The following is a 22,991-nucleotide window of genomic DNA, read 5'->3' as shown; positions in this document are numbered from 1 at the left end:
GAGAAAGGCATCTATATGAACTGCTGCTGGGTCCGGGATTGGTGAGCAATAGATTGGGAGCCTCTTGGTCATCGAGGTTGCGAAGAGATCTATGGTTGGCTGGCCCCAGGTGGCCCAAAGTCTCTTGCATACATCCTTGTGGAGGGTCCATTCTGTTGGAATTATTTGTCCCTTCCGACTGAGACAATCTGCCATGACATTCAAGTTGCCTTGGATGAACCTCGTTACTAGTGATATGTTTAGACCTTTTGACCAGGTGAGGAGGTCCCTTGCGATCTCGTACAACGTCAGAGAGTAGGTCCCTCCTTGCTTGGAGATGTACGCCAAAGCCGTGGTGTTGTCCGAGTTCACCTCCACCACTTTGCCTTGAAGGAGAGACCTGAAGCTTTTCAAGGCCAGATGTACTGCCAGTAGCTCCTTGCAGTTGATATGCATTGTCCTTTGACTCGAGTTCCATATTCCCGAGCATTCCCGACCGTCTAATGTCGCACCCCAGCCTACGTCCGATGCGTCCGAGAAGAGAACGTGGTTGGGAGTCTGAACAGCCAGGGGAAGACCCTCTCTTAGGTTGATATTGTCCTTCCACCAAGTCAGACAAGACTTTATCTTTTCGGAAACCGAGATCAAGACCGCTTCTAGCGTCTTGTCCTTTTTCCAGTGAAAAGCTAGATGGTATTGAAGAGGACGAAGGTGTAGTCTTCCTAGTGACACAAATTGTTTCACGGATGACAGCGTCCCTACCAGACTCATCCACAGCCTGACTGAGCAGCGTTCCTTCTTCAGCATCTTCTGGATGGATAGCAGGGCTTGATCTATTCTGGGGGCTGATCGTCTTGTTGTTCAGCAACGTCCTCATCAGAGGGTTCCTCATCCGCAAACTGATGAGGAAACGGCAACGGAGTGGGCAACGTCTGGCTCGCTGAGTCCGGTCGCACTGGTGGATGCGTGACGGAGCCGGACGCAATATCATGGAACTGCTGCACAGTCTGTGAACTGTCAACAACCATGGGTGCGCGAGGAAGCACAGCGTCAACCCGAGACTGTCTAGACCGTCTGGGTTGTGCAGTCAACACCCTACCGGGTTGCTGAGGTTGACGCACTGCGTCAAAACAAGTCACCTCTGCTGGTTGTTGAACGTCCTGAACGTCAACAACCACCTCCGAGCGTCGCTTAACGTCAACGTGCGGCTGGCAACCCACACTGGGTCGCATCGGTGGAGGAACCACCTCAACTGGCAGACGCGAGTAGGTTACCTCAGCGTCAACAGGGCGCACAACCGACCGGTTGGAAGGTTGTTGGCCAGAAGGTTCGGTAGCAACCTTCTCCGCATTAAAGTCCTCTATCAAGGACGCAAGCTTGGACTGCATGTCTTGCAGCAAAGCCCATTTAGGGTCTACGGGAGCAGGTGTGGCAACAGACGGGGTTAGCGACTGAGGCGGTACCGTTTACCATCCCTGAAAGCCTTGTTATGCGTGACATAATTGTACAGCAAAACTTCAAAGGCTCGAAAACAGCTGTGAAGTTGACCTGTAAACAACTTGGAGCGTCTCCTGGCTAGGCACCAGGGAGAGTCTACGAGAATTGAGAAGTCTATCTGGGCAGAGGCATGAACTCCCAAGCCGAGAACTTCTCTCGTGTCATATCAGACTCTCGCTCTATAAACCAGTTTAAAAGAAGGGAAAGCAAAGGCTGTATCCCCCAAACTCCTCCTGGTGAAAAACCAGTCGCCTAGCCAACGTAACGCTCTCTAGGAGAGCGAGAGAGCACTAGCTTAAAAACAACGGCTTCGAAGTAGCTAGGCCTAGTGTAAGCTCTGACGTTTAGGCGAACGAGGAGCAGCAGTTACAAAAAGATCCGGACAAAGATCCTTAAAAAAATCATCATGATTTAATTAAAGTCCATAGGAGGCTAAGCAGCTTTAGGCTCCTCTCCATCTGACAGAGTTCTCAAGGGAATATCAGTAGGAGGAAGAACAGCAACTTCCTCATCTACAGAAACCTTGTCCGATAAAAGCTGAGTCTCAAGCAAGGGAGAGACCTACCGTGGTGGCAATGCTTTACAAGCAGAGTCCACACTCACTGGTGCATTAGTAGCGGACCAGAACGCAACGTCATGTAACTGCTTGACAGTCTGTGAACTGTCAACAACTGAACTGTCAACCACAACAGGTGCGTGAGGACGCACAGCGTCCACTCGAGACTGCTTTGACTGCCTAGACTGAGCAGTCAAAACAACTCTAGAATGCGGAGGTTGACGCACAGCGTCAAAACAAGTCAACTCCGATTGTTAGTGAACGTCTTGAACGTCAACAGGAGCATCAGCAAGTGGCCTAACGTCCAAATGCGGCTGAAAACCACACAAGACCGCATCGAGTGTGGTTCTAACCAACCTGACTGACGTGACTAAGCTACGCCAACGTCAACAGTAAGCACAAAGGAACGTTAGGTTGGCTGAAAGCCAGGATATCGATGAGATAAACGGCTAGACTCAACGGACTAATCGGTAGAATAGTCTTCCATAAGGGAGGCAAGCATATACTGCATGTCTTGCCATACAACCCATTAAGGATCAACGGAAATGGTTGTGGTAAGAGACGAGGGTAACGTCTGTGACCGCAACACTTTGCCTACAAAAAAAGACTCTCTGAGTCTGTGTTACGCTTTTGTTAGGCGGCGAGCAGTTATCCGATGACTGCATAGGGTCAGAGCTGTCCTAATGGTTGTAACCAGGACGCTGGACCTGTCCTGAAAGGACTGACTTTCGCTTAAGGGCTTCGAAACCTTGTGACAGGTTTCTTATGCGAAAAGCCTTCGGATGACGAGGAGAAACAACGTCTCTCTCGTCTTATGGTAGGGGAGATCTTGGTAAGATACACCCGATACCATAGAGGGAAAAACGTCTGTTCGTTGGTCAAGGCCTCTCGAACCCATAAGTCGTTTGACATTACTTCTCCCCTGGGCTTGGGAGCATGTAAAAGGTCCCGGACTAGGTGAACGACAGGCACGAACAGACGAACCCTCGGACGCAACACTGTAACACTTTGCGCCTCGGACGCAACACTGTAACACTTTGCGCATATCACTTTATCACTTCCATTTTCTGTTTTGCACTTATTTCTACCTGAAACACGCAATTCTACCCTTCATTAAAAGTTAGTAATTGCGAAATCAGTCGTATAATGCAAGCTCATTAATACCAGCAAAAAACAGAAAACATATTTTAAGATAAAAAAATCAGTGGCTGGGAAAGAGACTAAACACTAGTTCATATAACTACGTTTTCAATCTCTCACCGCACATAGCCTGGGGACGAGAATAAAAACCTAAAAACGTTTTATCCTTCCTCCCCGTACAGCGACTAGGGACGCGAGTAACACGAGAACAACGTTACCCGCTTGAACGGAACGTTTTCTCTCCTCTCTCTCCCTCCGTCTCTATCTCTCTCTCTCTCTTGATTTCGCACCTAAGAGAAGAGCCCAATTATATTTCGTCAAAAAAACATGTTATTTGACTAAAGGAAAAAACTGAAAGGTTTTTCAAATAAAAAGTTCCTTTAAATTAGAATTTAAAACATTTAAGCTAAGAAAGAATGAACAAAACGTCTGAATCGATTTACTCTTACTGCAAAGTGAAACCGTGATACACTCTCTCTCTATCGTAACGATAGAGCGCATGTTGAACGTCCTGAACGTCAACAACTGCGTAGCATAAAAAAAAACTAAACGTTAGTTCATCTTTGAAAACAGTACGAAGACTATCAAAGAATTTCTTTCATAAAATATTACATTTAAAAAGTTTTAAATCCTTAGCTCTTTAAAAGCTAATTACGATATAAAGGGCTCAACGTTGATTAACTTCGGTTTCCAAGTTAGGACCGCCTACTCTCAGGAAAGGTCTATATAAACAAAACATTAAAATTTATTTTTATATGTTTATAGTAAATGGAAAGTTAATCGAAGAGGCCTAATAAAGGCGGAGAGATATAAAATATATAGAGGAAAATCAATAACGTGATAAGATATTTACTAAAAGCCTAAACACACTTCCGTCTAAGGGAAGGGTCGGCCATTTAAAAGTGAAAGAAAGTCCATACTCTCTTTGTCACCATAATTAAATCTATCCAAAACGAGTTCAAGATTTAAGATGAAGATAAAACACCTGCATAGCGAAAGCTCAAAACTAGAATAAAGTACTTCACCAATTAGTTGTGAAAAAACTCCAGTTTAGCAACAGCGAATAAGAGCGTCTTGTCGATAGCTCGACAGAGAGAAAATTGAGTTCTTTGTTTACATTGAGTACTGGGTATCTGGACGACAGATGGCGCTGTTAGGCACACCCGCAACCTGTGTAGCGATCGCTGGCGAATTTTACCTTAGAGTTTTCTGTCGAGCAACAGAGTTGCAGCTATTATAATGACCGGCTAAGTTAAATATTGAAAATTATAAAATTATCCCTGACATGAGAGACAAAGATAATGTGGATCATGACCACCCAAAAACAATTCCTATGCACAACAGCGAGCTACTGTTAATAAATCCAAATGACATCTTAAATCACTAAAATAATAATAAAACAAATAAAAAACCTGACAGAAACCTGTATAAAAAATCTATGTATTTGTTAGTTTTGAATAAGCATTCAATTAGTCAGAGAAAAACATTACCTGGCTGCATTAGAAGTTCACAAATCATACAGTGTGGAGGTGAAATGCATTTCATAGTAACCAGAATTACTATTTTCATATTATCAAGGGATAATATCTAAAACGAATGATGTGGACCTAATCTCATTCAGGTTCTGTAGTACAGTTACACTTGAAAGTATTGCATCACTTTGCTTAATGTATCAGACACAAAGGCATACTGTATAGCTATATTCCGTAAGCAGTATCTGCCAATCATTATAGTTTATTATACAATTTCTTGAGCATTTAAATAAATTATATACATACATATACCAAGGCACTTCCCCCAATTTTGGGGGGTAGCCGACATCAAACAAATGAAACAAAAAAAAAGGGGACCTCTCCCCACTATGTTCCTCCCAGCCTGACAAGGGACTCAACCGAATGACCCAATCCCTGACCCCACCTCAGGTCAGCTGCCCTTTTTGCCTCACTTACCTGGTACTTTACTTCCACATTTTTCTCTCTATATCTTTCATACTTCTCTAAACTATTACTCTGCAGCCATTCATCAAAAGCCCTCTTTTTCTCTTCCACTTTTACCTTCACTCCTTCATTCTACCATTCACTGCCCTTCCTTATACTGCCTCCAACAAACTTCTTGCCACACACATCACTTGCAATCCCAACAAAATTTTCTTTTACCAACTTCCACTCCTCTAAATTACCAGTTTCTCTTACTTTCACTTCATCATATGCCATTTTCAACCTTTCTTGATATTTACTTTTTACCCCCAGGTTTTATTAGCTCAACCCTCACTAGCTCCCTTTTACATCCACCTACTCTATTCCCCCACTCTTTTGCTACAACTAATTTTCCTTCCACTAAAAAATGATCAGACATACCGTTAGCCATACCCCTAAACACGTGCACGTCTTTCAATCTTCCAAACATTCTCTTAGTTATCAACACATAATCCATTAATGCCCTTTCTACCACTCTTCCATTTGCCACTCTTACCCATGTATACTTGTTTTTATCTTTCTTTTTGAAAAAGCTAGAACTTATCACCATCTCTTCCTCAACACACATATCTACCAGTCTCTCACCACTCTCATTTTCACCTGGTACGCCATACTTCCCAATGACACCTTCTACCTCTCCAGCGCCCACTCTAGCATTTAAGTCACCCATGACTACATAATTCCTTCTACCCAGTCCTTCTACACACCTAGTTAATTCATTCTAGAACTCATTCTGCTCTTCTTCACTTTTCTCACAACCTGGCCCATACGCACTGACAAAAGCCCAACATTCCCTACCAAACCTAACCCTTACTCACAGTAACCAAGATGATATCTCCTTCCATTCCACTACTTTACCTATCATCCATTCACTCAGCAATAAAGCTACACCTTCTCTTGCTCTTCCCCTTTCAATCCCAGACACTCTACCAGACATTTCACCAAACATCACTTCACCTTTCCCTTTTATCTTTGTCTCACACAAAGCCAATATATCCATCCTTCTATTCCTAAACATACTTCCAATCTCACATCTTTTACTCTCTATTGTATTACATCCACGCACATTCAAACACCCCAAAATTAGAGTGCGGGGCCCAGCTCCACCTCTTTGATATCTCACAGGATTATAATACAGGAGAGGGGGTTCCCAACCCCGTCATCCCGTCCCTTTTAGTCGCCTCTTACGACACGCAGGGATACGTTGGCGCTATTCATGCCCCGTGGCCACAGACATTAGTAATTGGGCAAAATATAGTAGAGTAAGCACATTGTTAATGCACATAACTAAGATCCAATGAAACTGCATAAATTGAAACAGCTTTACTAAAGGAACCTACCTATTAACCACTAAGAAGCTAACATAAGCACACCATACGATTCTGCACAAGGTGTCTAGAAATGGTCAGAAATATATAAATAAATAAAAAAAAAAATACTCAACTTTTGCGAAAAAGAGGAAGCCAATTCACAAAACTAACCATCAAAGTTTGCGAAAACAGTGCCCCTAAAAATCAACTGAACTGTAGCCATCAGCTGCGTTCGAAGGAATGAGAAGCAGGAACGTATAGGGGCGCTTGAAGGTAATAGGTGGTGTAGTGGCTCCTTACTTATCCTTCCCCTTAGTGAATTAGACTGGGTAAGATCTGTTTGGGGTGCAGATATCTATGGTTATCATAGGATACGTCCCTGATTATACACGATATCTTCGGATAGTTGTTTCCAGGGGTTGGAACACCGTGATACATACATACATACATATACCAAGGCACTTCCCCCAATTTTGGGGGGTAGCCGACATCAAACAAATGAAACAAAACAAAAAAGGGGACCTCTACTCTCTACGTTCCTCCAGCCTAACAAGGGACTCAACCGAGTTCAGCTGGTACTGCTAGGGTGCCACAGCCCACCCTCCCACATTATCCACCACAGATGAAGCTTCATAATGCTGAATCCCTTACTGCTGCTACCTCCACGGTCATCTAAGGCATCGGAGGAAGCAGCAGGGCCTAGCGGAACTGCGTCACAATCGCTCGCCATTCATTCCTATTTCTAGCACGCTCTCTTGCCTCTCTAACATCTATCCTCCTATCACCCAGAGCTTTCTTCACTCCATCCATCCACCCAAACCTTGGCCTTCCTCTTGTACTTCTCCCATCAACTCTTGCATTCATCACCTTCTTTAGCAGACAGCCATTTTCCATTCTCTCAACATGGCCAAACCACCTCAACACATTCATATCCACTCTAGCTGCTAACTCATTTCTTACACCCGTTCTCACTCTCACCACTTCGTTCCTAACCCTATCTACTCGAGATACACCAGCCATACTCCTTAGACACTTCATCTCAAACACATTCAATTTCTGTCTCTCCATCACTTTCATTCCCCACAACTCCGATCCATACATCACAGTTGATACAATCACTTTCTCATATAGAACTCTTTTTACATTCATGCCCAACCCTCTATTTTTTACTACTCCCTTAACTGACCCCAACACTTTGCAACCTTCATTCACTCTCTGACGTACATCTGCTTCCACTCCACCATTTGCTGCAACAACAGACCCCAAGTACTTAAACTGATCCACTTCCTCAAGTAACTCTCCATTCAACATGACATTCAACCTTGCACCACCTTCCCTTCTCGTACATCTCATAACCTTACTCTTACCCACATTAAATCTCAACTTCCTTCTTTCACACACCCTTCCAAATTCTGTCACTAATCGGCCAAGCTTCTCTTCTGTGTCTGCAACCAGTACAGTATCATCCGCAAACAACAACTGATTTACCTCCCATTCATGGTCATTCTTGTCTACCATTTTTAATCCTCGTCCAAGCACTCGAGCATTCACCTCTCTCACCACTCCATCAACATAAAAGTTAAACAACCACGGTGACATCATACATCCCTGTCTCAGCCCCACTCTCACCGGAAACCAATCACTCACTTCATTTCCTATCCTAACACATGCTTTACTACCTTTGTAGAAACTTTTCACCGCTTGCAATAACTTTCCACCAACTCCATATAACCTCATCACATTCCACATTGCTTCCCTATCAACTCTATCATACGCTTTCTCCAGATCCATAAACGCAACATACACCACCTTACCTTTTGCTAAATATTTCTCGCATATCTGCCTTAATGTAAAAATCTGATTCATACAACCCCTACCTCTTCTAAAACCACCCTGTATTTCTAAGATTGCATTCTCTGTTTTATCCTTGATCCTATTAATCATTACTCTACCATACACTTTTCCAACTACACTCAACAAACTGATACCCCTTGAATTACAACACTCATGCACATCTCCCTTACCCTTATATAGTGGTACAACACATGCACAAACCCAATCTACTGGTATCATTGACAACACAAAACACATATTAAACAATCTCACCAACCATTCAAGTACAGTCACACCCCCTTCCTTCAACATCTCGGCTCTCACACCATCCATACCAGATGCTTTTCCTACTCTCGTTTCATCTAGTGCTCTCCTCACTTCATCTATTGTAATCTCTCTCTCATTCTCATCTCCCATCACTGGCACCTCAACACCTGCAACAGCAATTATATCTGCCTCCCTATTATCCTCAACATTCAGTAAACTTTCAAAATATTCCGCCCATCTTTTCCTTGCCTCCTCTCCTTTTAACCACCTCCCATTTCCATCTTTCACTGTCTCTTCAATTCTTGAGCCAGCCTTCCTTACTCTCTTCACTTCTTTCCAAAACTTCTTCTTATTCTCTTCATATGAATGACCTAATCCCTGACCCCACCTCAGGTCAGCTGCCCTCTTTGCCTCACGTACCTTGCGCTTTACTTCCATCTTTTTCTCTTTATAGTTTTCATACTTCTCTACACTATTACTCTGCAGCCATTCTTCAAAAGCCCTCTTTTTCTCTTCCACTTTTACCTTCACTCCTTTATTCCACCATTCACTGCCCTTCCTCATGCTGCCTCCAACAACCTTCTTGCCACACACATCACTTGCAATCCCAACAAAATTTTCTTTTACTAATTTCCACTCCTCCTCTAAATTGCAAGTTTCTCTTACCTTCACTTCATCATATGTCATTTTCAACCTTTCCTGATATTTACTTTTTACCCCCGGTTTTATTAGCTCTTCAACCCTCACTAGCTCCCTTTTACATTCACCTACTCTATTCCCCCACTCTTTTGCTACAACTAATTTTCCTTCCACCAAAAAATGATCAGACATACTGTTAGCCATACCCCTAAACACGTGCACGTCTTTCAATCTTCCAAATATTCTTTTAGTTATCAACACATAATCCATTAATGCCCTTTCTACTACTCTTCCATTTGCCACTCTTACCCATGTATACTTATTTTTGTCTTTCTTTTTGAAAAAGCTATTACTTATCACCATCTCTTGCTCAACACACATATCCACCAGTCTCTCACCACTCTCATTTTCACCTGGTACGCCATACTTCCCAATGACACCTTCTACCTCTCCAGCGCCCACTCTAGCATTTAAATCACCCATGACAACTACATATTTCCTTCTACACACCTAGTTAATTCATTCCAGAACTCATTCCGCTCTTCTTCACTTTTCTCACAACCTGGCCCATACGCACTGACAAAAGCCCAACATTCCCTACCCAACCTAACCATTACCTACATTAACCTAGATGATATCTCCTTCCATTCCACTACTTGACCTGTCATCCATTCGCTCAGCAATAAAGCCACACCCTCTCTCGCTCTTCCCCTTTCAATCCCAGACACACTACCAGACATTTCACCAAACATCACTTCACCCTTTCCTTTTTCTTCGTCTCACACAAGGCCAATAAATCCATCCTTCTATTCCTAAACATACTTCCAATTTCATATCTTTTACTCTCTATCGTACTACATCCACGCACATTCAAACACCCCAAAACTAGAGTGCGGGGAGCAGTCATTCCCCCCCCCCCAGCTCCATCTCTTTGTTGCTCTCTCACAGGATGTAGATACAGGAGAGGGGGTTCACAGCCCCCTCGTCCCGTCCCTTTTAGTCGCCTCTTACGAGGATAACTTTGGCGCTATTCTAATTTTGATATGCCCCCGCGGCCACAGGGATACCCGACGGTAATTTTCTTGTAATATCAATCGCAGAAATATTATACTGTAGAATTTGCCAGAAGGAACTTCCATTAGGACGACATGGCTCTTCCTAAAACATTTTATTTTTCCTTGTTTCCTTTCCTTGCTAGGCTGTTTTCCCTGTTGGGAGCCACGGGGCTTATAGCGTCCTGCTTTTCCGACTAGGGTTGTGGCTTAGCAAGTAATAATAATGATAATATATCTGTTTTGACGTTGTTACTGTTTTTAGAATGATTTATTGTTAATTTGTTCTCATCATTTATTTATTTCCTTTCCTCACTGGGCTATTTTTCCCTATTGGAGCCCTTGGGCTTATAGCATCTTGCTTTTACAACTAGGGTTGTAGCTTGGCTATAAGTAATAATAATAATTTGATAGTTACTGGGAAGCCTGACTTGATATGGGATCCCACTGGTGAAAACTATAACTCTTCTAGAGTAATGAGGGTGGAGATACCTGATGACCTTTTGCTTGACAGTGCAAAGACCATGTTCACATACCATTAGTGGGGAAATGATCTAATTTAATTGGAGAAACCTCCTTCATCATGGAAGAGAAGTCTTGTTCTTCTATCAATAAAACAAAAAGAGGTTTCTCTGAGCTTAGTACAGTACACTCATTGGTGGGGATGGAGACCTGTTAGGGTTCATAATATCTGATGATATCCGTGGTCTTACAACGAATCCTATTCTGGCTGATTAAGTGCTGAAGTATTCTCTGTCTCACTCAGCACAATCAGAGATAATATATCTACAAAATTTTGCTTGAACAAATGGCTGCCATCCTTTGTTATCGTCACCTCTTGGAACTCTCTTGGAAAAATTCAAGACTTGTTAAGAGAAGATTTCTGCTTCTTGCCCTCCAAAAAGAAGCAGAAGGGGAATGATTCTTTTAGCCTTCTTGTTACGATGGTTACAAAAATTTCTCCCATTGAGAAGATGAACTTCTCTACAAAACTCAGAAGGTGAAGTCATAGAGCTTTTCTTACCTCAAAACCTTGTGAAAGTATGGGGATCTACTTTCATCCAACTTATGAAAGCACCACTAGGAAGGCCTTCAAGGCCAGGGTAGGTTCTCATGCATACTTGAGAAGCACTCAAGATCACAAAGCACTGAAAGAAAAAGCACAGTGCATAGAGTGGTTAAACAGAGAAGTAATCGTCATACCAATCAAGAGTAAAGGGGATATCGCGATTCCCAATGCATCTCCCCAGCACAAGTGAGAACAGAGTGCAACCATACAATGTTGCCATATCCACAGGATTTCCTCAATTTTGGTCGTAACAGACCAGCAATATCATATACCCATATAAATGATGATGGTTTGTATTTGCGTTAGAACAAAACTTTATTTCATACTAACAAGGTTAGGGATTGTGAAAAAATTATTAGTGTAAATGCACTATGTTCAGTTTGTTTGTAATTTCCTGTTTATCCCTTGAGCCCCACGCCACCATCAAATTGGCACTCAAAACCCAGTTCTAACTTAGAAGAAAATCTATCATATAGGACTTCAATGCATTTTCTATCATATGCAATTCTACATAGTATTTCGTATAATGATAAAATAAAGAGAGTACTGAAGGGAGTAGAAATATCGAGATGTAGAATACGTCCAATGGCATTCAACAGGTTGAATAAAATACATACAAGATTACTATCACATGATAAAGGATTTCATAACAATTTTTCTTAACAGTTGATTTTAGTACTTTCTAAGATCACCACTTAATAACTATCTAGCATAAAAAAAAGACAATTCCATGATACATAGCAAAATAAAAACATCCTTACTTCTTCAGGGTAGAGGTAAGCATCTGGTCGCACAAGCACTTTAAGGCACTGATTAATTTCTCCTTGAATAACTTCCTTGTAGTCTCTCTTGACATTTTTACAAACTCGAACTTCAAAGTTATTCTGCTTCATCACTTGACTGGTGGCCCTAAAATATCACATATACAATAAGAAATTAACTCACCTTATCACTGAATACAATGAACTAGTAATATAACTCAACATATTTTATCTTAAATAACTCGAGCAGTGTCATCAAACTTATAGACAGTTTATCTTTCTACATTCATCTGATATATACAGGCAATTAAATTCATCATTATTACTAGATTGTTTAACCAGTCAAATATTTAATATTCACAGGTTGGCAAGATCTCAATCAATTTCCCAAAAATCATTTAACCTATTAAAAACCAATGATTACTGTAGTAGTACCATCATCATTATCTCGTCTCCACACAATAAAGTTACGTTCTTATCATTCATATTCTCTGCATTCTTCTATGAAACTTGACTTTGAATTTAGAAAATCTTGAAAGATGAAACTTAGAAATTGAAAAAAAGGGGATATCAAATTTCACATGTTTAAGTTATAAATCTCTCTAAACATATCAAGCGATAATGGAGGGAAAAGTAATTTCTTAAAACTTCAATAAAGCCACAGAATAAAACTTCTAAATTCCTATACACCAGACTAAAGGAGCTTTCCTTGAAAGGCATTAGAAAACTGGAAGACGAATTTTGTAGCTAGAGAGCCATGATGAATGAGAAAGAAAGATAATGACGAGACTTGATAAACCGAATCCAAAAGAGCTGAAAGGTCTAAAGGCTCTTGATACCTCCAGCGAGCTGCATCAACTACACTTCTGGCAATGCCTATACCGATACAAGTTCCAGGTATTTAAAATGCACTCTATCTGATGACAGCAATCTAACAACAAAATGAAGTAAAAATCTATCTGCAGTAAGCCATATCAGTAGAGTTCATGAAGTTTTTTCCATAAAGTTTCTATGAAAGTTGACACTCAGAGCATGGCCCTAAAAAGAATAGGACGGCTACAAAAAGCAAAATATATTATTAATCAAGTTCACAAAAAATTAAATAAAACTATAAAAAAAAATTGAAATAAAACTATAAAAAAAATTGAAATAAAACTATAACAAACTCAAGTGTTTGTGATGTCATAATTCTATTAGGGCAGAATATACACTAAGGTAGTTTAAGGTAGGTCATCAATGACAAGAAAATAAGAAACTTATGCCTTGATTTTCCTCCTTTTTAATTCATAGTTAGTCTTATCTGCCTGCTTTGACACAAGTTAAGTATGATTTGGTATACTGAAACCGTCTATAAAAGAATACATAACCAAGGGTAGACAATATAGTATGAAGCTTTACATAAATGTTTTGGCATCAGAAGGCAGTTTGAACAGTTATGACATTGTGATGCATTAAACATTCCCTCTTATAGGGCATATCCTCTACACTATACAGGAATGACTAAGAACATTCATATCAACAACTTTTCTTAGCTAAATGAGATCGTTCTATGCAGAGGAATAAAATTATAATGAGTAACGGGTAGCCTTAAGAGGAATTTCCCTGGACTGTGCTCCTGAAGCAAGGAAATTTTTGTCACTACAGTTACTCTACGGACATGAGTCATGGTATGACAATGAAATAATTTCCGATAGATTTAGTAGATTTGAGAACAAAGCCCTCAGAAGAATATTGGGAGTTGAATGGCAGGACAGTATTAGAAATGAGACTATAAGAAAGATTACTAGAGTGCCATATGTGGACAAGATCATGATGAGGGGTAGATGGAGATGGTTTGGGCATGCTCTTTGCACTTCCCAAGAGAGATTAACTCACCAAAAATTCAGCTGGGCTACACAAGGCCCTAGAAGAGTTGGAAGACCCAGGCCTACATGACTGAGGACAATGAAGTACAAAGTAGGAGATGATGAACAGAGAAGTATTGAATTAAAAGCTCAATATAGAGACAACTGGCGGAATCTAACCGAGGTCCTCTGCGTCAATAGGCGTACAAGGAGATGATGATGACAGTGCCACTAAATTTGACACCAATAAAAAAAATATCAACCAAACCTAAATCATCCTATTTTAATTTCTGGAAATTCCCACAGAAATTCCACCATTTTCATTTCTTGTAACCTCAAAAGCCCTACAAAGTCTAGTTTAACTACCAAAAAATTTACGATGATTCACAGCTATAGGAAGGATGTAGCCCAATTAAAATCCAGGGTTAAATTCTCATTGTAGCAAAAAAAATAAAAATAAACAAACACTTACGGATCCAGCAGCTTACACACAAGCTCCATTTTCTTTCCATTGCCTTTGTGGCACGAATTAAGGCAGACGAAAGTGACAAAAAATATGAAATTTGACATTTCGTCCATATCGACATCACTGATGACCATATGGGCAGTTGGATGACCGTCTTCATCATTTCTGTACATGATAGGACTACCACCGAGTGAAGAAACTTGGAAATTAGAATTTTCATTCTCCTTCTGATGAAGCCGACATGTAAACACTGGAATGTGTTTGTATTTCTCTTCTGTGTACCTCATACAAATAGTTACTATCTGGTTTGCTTTGCCACCCCTCAGGCAGAATTTCACAGGTTCGTCATTTTTGGTGGCAATTTTACTTGATCTTATCTGGGAAAAACAAGCAAAACATAATCAGCAACCTTTCAAAAGAGTTTGAATTCATTAACAGAATAAGAATAAAAAATTAAAAAGTTTGTTTCTACAGAATTCAAATCCATATATAATATAAAGAAAAATAGTTTGTTCCCAAACACATTCAATTGGAAGTCCTAAATATGAAAAAGTAAATGATCTATGAGGGATTGTGTATAAAGTAAGTGCACCTGTGGAACATCATATTGTAGCAACTACAGTTGGCCCTAATCTGCTGTATTGGCATTTGAGCCCTTCCCGTGGGTAAGGAATACTGCAGACAATAGGAACCCATAAATTCTATGAATGTTCTTTTTTTTTTTAAGTACTTAAAGCTGCTTGTAAATATTTCCTCAAGTACTGCCTTCTTGTTTTTGATTGGAGAACATTAGATGGTTGGTATACTAGTGACCATGCACCAATAATACTCAAGGGTATCACTGTACTAACATGAATGGCAGATCGAATCATGCCTCAGCCAACGAGTTTAAGCTTACCGGGGATGTTATTACTGTGGTTGGGCACCACAGTGAGGTATTGGGGTTTTCACAACTGAAGTTCTGGTTAGCATATCTTGTGAATAAACGGGAACTGGAACGCCACACTTTTAACATTTATTGTTCAATAGCCCGAATGAATACATGCACAAGGTCACTTGCAGATCTCTGAATCCCTTTTATATTTATGACTTCAAAACTGATGTCTGGAGGACAACCGTGATAATGATTGGGGCTTAAATAATCGACAGATTTACTATAAAGCAATTTAGTTTCCTTACCAAATAAGGCTGATTCCTCTTCTTATTTGACTCAACTGGAACAAAAACAGGATTATTATCTGCACCTTCCTGGATGAATTCCATCATTTCTCTGAGACCTGCATCATCTTCAAAGCTAGAACCTTGATTCTGAGAGTCACTAATAGTTACTGCTGGTGGAACAGTAAAGGTAATATTGCATGGTGCTGGCTGCTTTCTTTCATTTAGAACACTCTGAAAAGATAAATGTGTGAAAACATCTTTGGTACACCCCGGTGAATTTTAATAAGACTACGATATTAGCAGACCCAAAGGAAAGAGTCAATCATCGCATTCAGACTCCTAATTACAACATAATGCCACTATGGAGAAACAACCAAGACTCACTCCACATAATCAATGATAACTGCAAATTAAATTTCATCACCCATCTTGGTTTTGCAGGAATGCATCTAATTGCATCACCACTCTTCCCATATTGGCTTTGCGACAAAATTCAGCAAGTCCCCATAAATACAATTTTTTTTGTAAATATTAGTTAAATATTCAATGATAACTTGGAGTTAAAACTCTCAAATCTCAAAAATCTGGTCTGATGGGTTTAATTTTACCTAGTAAAATGTGTACTGACTAAATTAAAACTTATCAAAATAACTGAAATACAATTTGATTATAAGCGATATATTTCAAAAGGCCTCAAGCAATAAGAATAATAAATGAATTGCATCAAAAGCTTAATCTAAAAATACTTAAGTCAGATTTACCAAACCTTGCTCCACCATGATTTGTCATTAAACTTACATACATACATATACCAAGGCATTTCCCCCAATTTTGGGGGGTAGCCGACATCAAACAAATGAAACAAAAAAAGGGGACCTCTCCTCTTTACGTTCCTCCCAGCCTGACAAGGGACTCAACCGAGTTTGGCTGGTACTGCTAGGGTGCCACAGCCCACCTTCCCCTGTTATTCACCAGAGATCAAGCTTCATAACACTGAATCCCCTACTGCTGCTACCTCCGCGGTCAACCAAGGCACCGGAGGACGCAGCAGGCCCTACCGGAACTGCGTCACAATCGCTCGCCATTCATTCCTATTTCTAGCACGCTCTCTTGCCTCTCTCACATCTATCCTCCTATCACCCAGGGCTTCCTTCACTCCATCCATCCACCCAAACCTTGGCCTTCCTCTTGTACTTCTCTCATCAACTCTTGCATTCATCACCTTCTTTAGCAGACAGCCATTTTCCATTCTCTTAACATGGCCAAACCACCTCAACACATTCATATCAACTCTAGCTGCTAACTCATTTCCTACACCCGTTCTCACCCTCACTACTTCGTTCCTAACCCTATCTACTCGAGATACACCAGCCATACTCCTTAGACACTTCATCTCAAACACATTCAATTGCTGTCTCTCCGTCACTTTCATTCCCCACAACTCCGATCCATACATCACAGTTGGTACAAACACTTTCTCATACAGACCTCTTCACATTCATGCCCAATCCTCTATTGTTTACTACTCCCTTAACTGCCCCAAAAACTTTGCATCCTTAATTTACTCTCTGATGTACATCTGCTTCCACTCCACCATTTGCTGCAACAACAGACCCCAAGTACTTAAACTGATCCACCTCCTCAAGTAACTCTCCATTCAACATGACATTCAACCTCGCACCAACTTCCCTTCTTGTACATCCCATAACCTTACTCTTACCCTCATTAACTCTCAACTTCCTTCTTTCACACACCCTTCCAAATTCTGTCACTAATCGGCCAAGCTTCTCTTCTGCGTCCGCAACCAGTACAGTATCATCCACAAACAACTGATTTACCTACAATTCATGGACATTCTCGTCTACCAGTTTCAATCCTCGTCCCAGCACTCGAGCATTCACCTCTCTCACCACTCCATCAACATACAAGTTAAACAACCACGGCGACATCACACATCCCTGTCTCAGCCCCACTCTCACCGGAAACCAATAGCTCACTTCATTTCCTATCCTAAACACATGCTTTACTACCTTTGTAGAATCTTTTCACTGCTTGCAACAACTTTCAACCAACTCCATATAACCTCATCACATTCCACATTGCTGCCCTATCAACTCTATCATCACTTTCTCCAGATCCATAAACGCAACATACACCTCCTTACCTTTTGCTAAATATTTCTTGCATATCTGCCTAACTGTAAAATCACAAATTTTTAAGTAATTTGTATTTTTCCTAACATACTTGCCTAGAACTACCTTCTTAGGAGTTACTGGTTAACTCTACCTAACCGACCAGCTTTTTGTATAGTTTACCCTCTTCCCGTTTTCTACGGGGTCAACCTCTGGCAGTGAGATACGTGCCCTGAGGTGACCCGGGGTCGGGCAGCGTGCTAGCTCAGGTCGAATTACCAGTAAGTTTCAGGCCGCGACGTGATAAACATCTCGCCGCGCTCTCTCTTACCTTGTGCGACCCTTTGTGTCCCCCGATCCGATGATTCATACAACCCCTACCTCTTCTAAATCCACCCTGTACTTCTAAGATTGCATTCTCTGTTTTATCCTTAATCCTATTAATCAGTACTCTACCATACACTTTTCCAACTACACTCAACAAACTAATACGTCTTGAATTACAACACTCATGCACATCTCCCTTACCCTTATATAGTGGTACAATACACGCACAAACCCAATCTACTGGTACCATTGACAACACAAAACACATATTAAACAATCTCACCAACCATTCAAGTACAGTCACACCCCTTTCCTTCAACCTCTCAGCTCTCACACCATCCATACCAGACGCTTTTCCTACTCTCGTTTCATCTAGCGCTCTCCTCACTTCCTCTCTTGTAAACTCTCTCTCATTCTCATCTCCCATCACCGGCACCTCAACACCTGCAACAGCAATTATATCTGCCTCCCTATTATCCTCAACATTCAGTAAACTTTCAAAATATTCCGCCCACTTTTTCCTTGTCTTCTCTCCTTCTTCATATGAATGACCCAATCCCTCACCCCACCTCAGGTCAGCTGCCCTTTTTGCCTCACTTACCTGGCGCTTTACTTCCACATTTTTCTCTCTATATCTTTCATACTTCTCTACACTATTACACTGCAGCCATTCTTCAAAAGCCCTCTTTTTCTCTTCCACTTTTACCTTCACTCCTTCATTCCACCATTCACTGCCCGTCCTCATGCTGCCTCCAACAAACTTCTCGCCACACACATCACTTGCAATCCCAACAAAATTTTCTTTTACTAACTTCCACTCCTCTAAATTACCAGTTTCTCTTACTTTCACTGTGTCATATGCCATTTTCAACATTTCTTGATAAATGATAAATTCAAAGATAATTTGTATTTTTCCTAACCATACAAACCTTAGCTATTTACAATAGGGTTACCTTTTAGCGTAGCTGAAATGGCGAGCCATTAGAATTTAACGAGGGTGTATTACCCCCGCGCTAGTTAGCGGGGGGGGTAGGGGAGTGGTAGCTAGCTACCCCTCCTCCCCCTCACACACAGGTGAATACTCACTTTCACTTAGAGGTAGGACTTGTCTTGGGGGACAGGGCTGGCGGGCAAATATGTGTAAATAGCTAAGGTTTGTATGGTTAGGAAAAATACAAATTATCTTCGAATTTGTCATTTGTTCCGTAACCGGAATACAAACCACGCTATTTACAATAGGGTGACTTACCCCTTAGGAAGGGTGGAAAGTCCCCAGCCATACTGGCTTTGGCTTTACCCGGGGACTCAGAATCCGAGTGAGTCGCACTCGAGAAAAGGAGTCCCTGCACCTCACAAGTTCCTTGCTCCGCAAGGAACCATGTGGCCTACGTAAGCTTGTGTGTGAAGGAAGAAGTGTGACCCGTCCTAGGCAGTTGACCTGGAGTTCCAGAAGGAACTCTGGGTTAGGACGTTCCCAATACCACCTCGTCAGGGTATGGGGGACGCGACAGTATTGACTCAATACTCGGAACACAAGGAAGCATGGTTTACCTGCAGAGGTTCGAGGTCAGCTATGCAGAGACCAGGATGCTGCTTCCCCGTAGAGGGGATGATGAAGAAAGAAGTAAGACCCAGACATACTTCTTTCGTTCATGCAGACTAAAACCTGATAACAATGCCCTCAACCTTCTGCTACCTGTCCAAAAAGGAGCCTGAGGTTAGACCAGCTGTTGTGTAGCCACCACAGAGCGATAGAAAACGTATCGAGACTCCTGTGGGTCACGCCCTGCAGGAAGAGGGCTGCGAAGGTCATTAGACGCTTCCAGACTCCAGCTTGTAGCACCTGCGTCACAGAGTAGTATTACTCGAAGGCGAAGGACGTTGCGATGTATCCAACATCGTGCTGTAGGGCGACGTGACGGGGGAGGGTCTGGAGACAGGTCGAGATGAATGTCCTTGAGTCCGGGCTGAAGAGGTATACTGGTGACTCTCCCCCCATGTCCTCCTAGTGCTCCCAAATCGGCTGCAACTGAGGACAAACTGCAGCTGTTCCCAGCGCTAACCTCTCGATTCCTTTACTGGCAAGAAAGAGAAGGTCTTGGGACATCAGACAAAGAATGGAGACCCGAAATCTTGAATGAATCGGACCGAAGGGCCGGGACCCTCAGATTCTGAGTCTAGCCAACAACTCAGGAGCGAGCCTGAATGTTGCCTTCCCCTCTTCCTTAGAAAGGGGGGAGTAGTAAGAGACCAAGAAGATTGCTTACACACTGGCCGTGGCCAGAGTGAGCATAAGACCCAAGGCAGAATACAATCCGAGGCCTGTCGTAAAAGGGTCTTGAGAAGATCTCTTAAAGGACTAAAAGTTCGAGCCATGCTCCAAGTTGGAGGTCTTCCTCCGACTAGGGCAGGGACGATCGTAGCTTCGCATGAGCGAGGATAGATCCAGCGGGCAGGAAAAAGTTATTCCTTTAAGCCTGAAGGTCAGGGAAAGGCTGAGCGACAGGCTTCATTGCCGAGAGCGGAAAGGAGTTTCCTCCCGCCGAAAGGCAATAAGACCGTTATTGCTGGAGAAGAGGCCTCAAGGGAAGAGGTATATCTCCCACGGCACCAACCACCTTAGACTCTTCACTTTGCCTGGGAGACCCCTGTGGATGACTATCGCAGATGACGCGACCTCCGTACCGCGGCTGTAGCGGGTTGTCTCTTCTTGAGGAGGAAGCGTAGTGTCTCAAGGCATGAAGCCGAAGCGACGCCCCGGTTCGGGAGAGATGTCGCAGTGTGGTTGCTTGAGTAGTCTGCGCCGTGGGAGAAGCTCTCCCGGGAGTTCCGTCAACTGGTCTTGTTGAGACCCATTGTCCACAGACAAAGAGGAGGGAAGACGCAGGCGTCGAAGTTGTCCCACCATCACCGGAATGCATCTTGCCAGAGTCTCGGGGTCTGAGACTGGGGGGAAGAATAGCGGAAGCTTGAGGTTCCAAGCTGTCGCGATCAGGTCCCCCAGACCAGCACTTGCTGGTTACCCAAGGTCAAAGACCCCCAGGTACACTCTCTCTACGAGGCTCTGCTCGGATAGTATGAGAGAAACATTCCCCTGCCTGGAATGAGAGAGCCGATGGTGGTATTGAGAGAATCTCAATCATCCCGGTATCTCTACTGCAAGATGTGAAGGTGTGAAAATGCGTCCCCTGCTGGTTAGAATGAAGTCGACGCGCAACGGGGCGACTCGGCAGGAGCTGTAGGATCTGAAGAGGGGCCAGACTAAGGCCCCTAAGCCTGCCTGAATGATGGAGAGGTATCCTTCAGGTCTTGACCATAGGCCTGGACCGGAACATGCCCCCCCCCCCCCCCCCTTTCCTTTGACGAGTCCGAGAACCGCATCAAGAGTGTGGGGAAAGGACGAGAATATCCACTACCATCAAGAGGCTCCATAGGTCAACACCCATTGCAGGTCTAATAGTTCCGCTGGTCCCATAGGAACTTGGATCGCCCCACATGGAACTTATCCTGAGGCGACCGTTCGGACTATAGACGGGTCAAAGAGGAAAGGAGAACTAGGAAACGTTCCAGGGTAGGGCTGAAAGCTCTGCTTGACTGAGAACAGGTACTGCGACTCTCCTCAGTCTTGCCACAGTCAACCGAAAGGAAGGCTCGGAGGATGTGGTAACAGAATCTGGCGTCCCCAGGTGGTCACCCATCCAAGTACCGACGTTGCTTAACCTCGCTGGACGGACGAGAAGCGGGGTTTCCAACGTGGTAAGGCCGTTGACTCAATATCATGGCCAGATACTCCAGGTGTTGAGGCAGAGGAAGAGAAGGCTCCAAGCAAAATACCATGAGCCCACACTCATGGTAAGCATCTGGAAACTTGTCCCGGCGCTGAAGAAGGTCGAAACCCGAGCCTACCGGAGTTGACCAGCCCTCCAAACAGCAGAGGAGGCGGAAGCCTGCACCTGAGCGGCCAAGAGGAAGGCAGGGAGAGTTCTCTGGGGAAACAAACCTGCTATGCCACGGCGGGATAGCCACACTGCATCATAAGCAGGAATACTTGCAGTCTAGGCTGAATCCGACGAGCACCCTGGAAGATGGATGGAATGGAAACTGAAAGTACCCGTCCTTCCGATCCAGGGTTTAAGGAGTCCTGTCGCCTCGTTACCAGTCTGATCGATTCTGCTGGTCTACGCTGGCCGAAGTTTGTTCGACAAACTTGATCAGGGCTGAGAGGTCGACTATGGACATCCCCTCTCAGATCCTTCCTTACAAGAAAGGATCGACTGAGGGGGCCGAGGGTGAAGCCATCGATGATCCTAAGGAAGACCTTCGCCTAAGGTATGGATCATTCTGCCCAACCGGGCAACTCTGCTGACGCTATGGCATAGAGGTTCAGAGACACTGAATTCGCTGACAGAGACGGCAGGCGCGATATCCTTGGCTAATCACAGAGATTGTGCGGGAATGGGCATCGGGAAGCTGTCATTCGGATGAGTAACCTTAAGCATCCTCCCAGAGAAAAACCTGCAATCCTAGAGTTCGTGAACTCCTTTTAGGACTATGCCCCCCCGAGGGAGTCTCCCGTGCCATCTGTTCCTGACAGGAGGAAACTGCAGTTGGACACCTTGTCCCAGTTATCGTAGCCGATAACTTAGGCCGACGTGGTTGAAAGAAAAGGGCGCTGGAGCCCTGCAGAGTCTGGAAGAAAGCGCCTTGGAGGAGTGAAACCGGAAGTCGATTTACTCCGCACAGCAGCTGTCTAAGTCTCTGTCCTTGGGCACAAACAAACTCTTCTCAAGGATGGAAGGGTGTCTGAGGTCGTCGACCTCCACAGATGAGACACCCGAAGGAAGCCCTCAGTCAGCGCGTCCAGATGGTACAACATCGAGCTTGTCCGCAAGTTAGATACTTAACGACGAAAGGCCAAGGTGCCTGAGCTCGAGAGGAGGAAAGTACCCTTGATCTTCCTGTAGCTTCCTTGAACCAAACCT

At 43.1% G+C, this 22,991-nt stretch overlaps 1 protein-coding gene across 3 annotated transcripts in view; it reads right to left on the bottom strand.

Moving 5' to 3' along the window:
* LOC137658741 (uncharacterized) overlaps nt 1–22,991 on the bottom strand; it is a 171,067-nt gene that overhangs the window by 35,933 nt on the left and 112,143 nt on the right. For all 3 annotated transcript variants that reach the window (XM_068393766.1, XM_068393765.1, XM_068393764.1), the window contains exons 8-10: nt 15,569–15,781; nt 14,396–14,766; nt 12,080–12,227 (exon numbers count right to left, since the gene is read on the bottom strand). In XM_068393766.1, coding sequence (XP_068249867.1) covers nt 12,080–12,227; nt 14,396–14,766; nt 15,569–15,781 — 732 coding nt within the window. The remainder of the gene's footprint in view (nt 1–12,079; nt 12,228–14,395; nt 14,767–15,568; nt 15,782–22,991) is intronic.

Source organism: Palaemon carinicauda, chromosome 19 (assembly GCF_036898095.1).
Source record: "Palaemon carinicauda isolate YSFRI2023 chromosome 19, ASM3689809v2, whole genome shotgun sequence".
NCBI classification, from domain to species: Eukaryota; Metazoa; Arthropoda; class Malacostraca; order Decapoda; family Palaemonidae; genus Palaemon; species Palaemon carinicauda.
The sequence above is the reverse complement of the archived record's forward strand: the minus strand, read 5'-3'. Positions and strand labels throughout refer to the sequence as shown.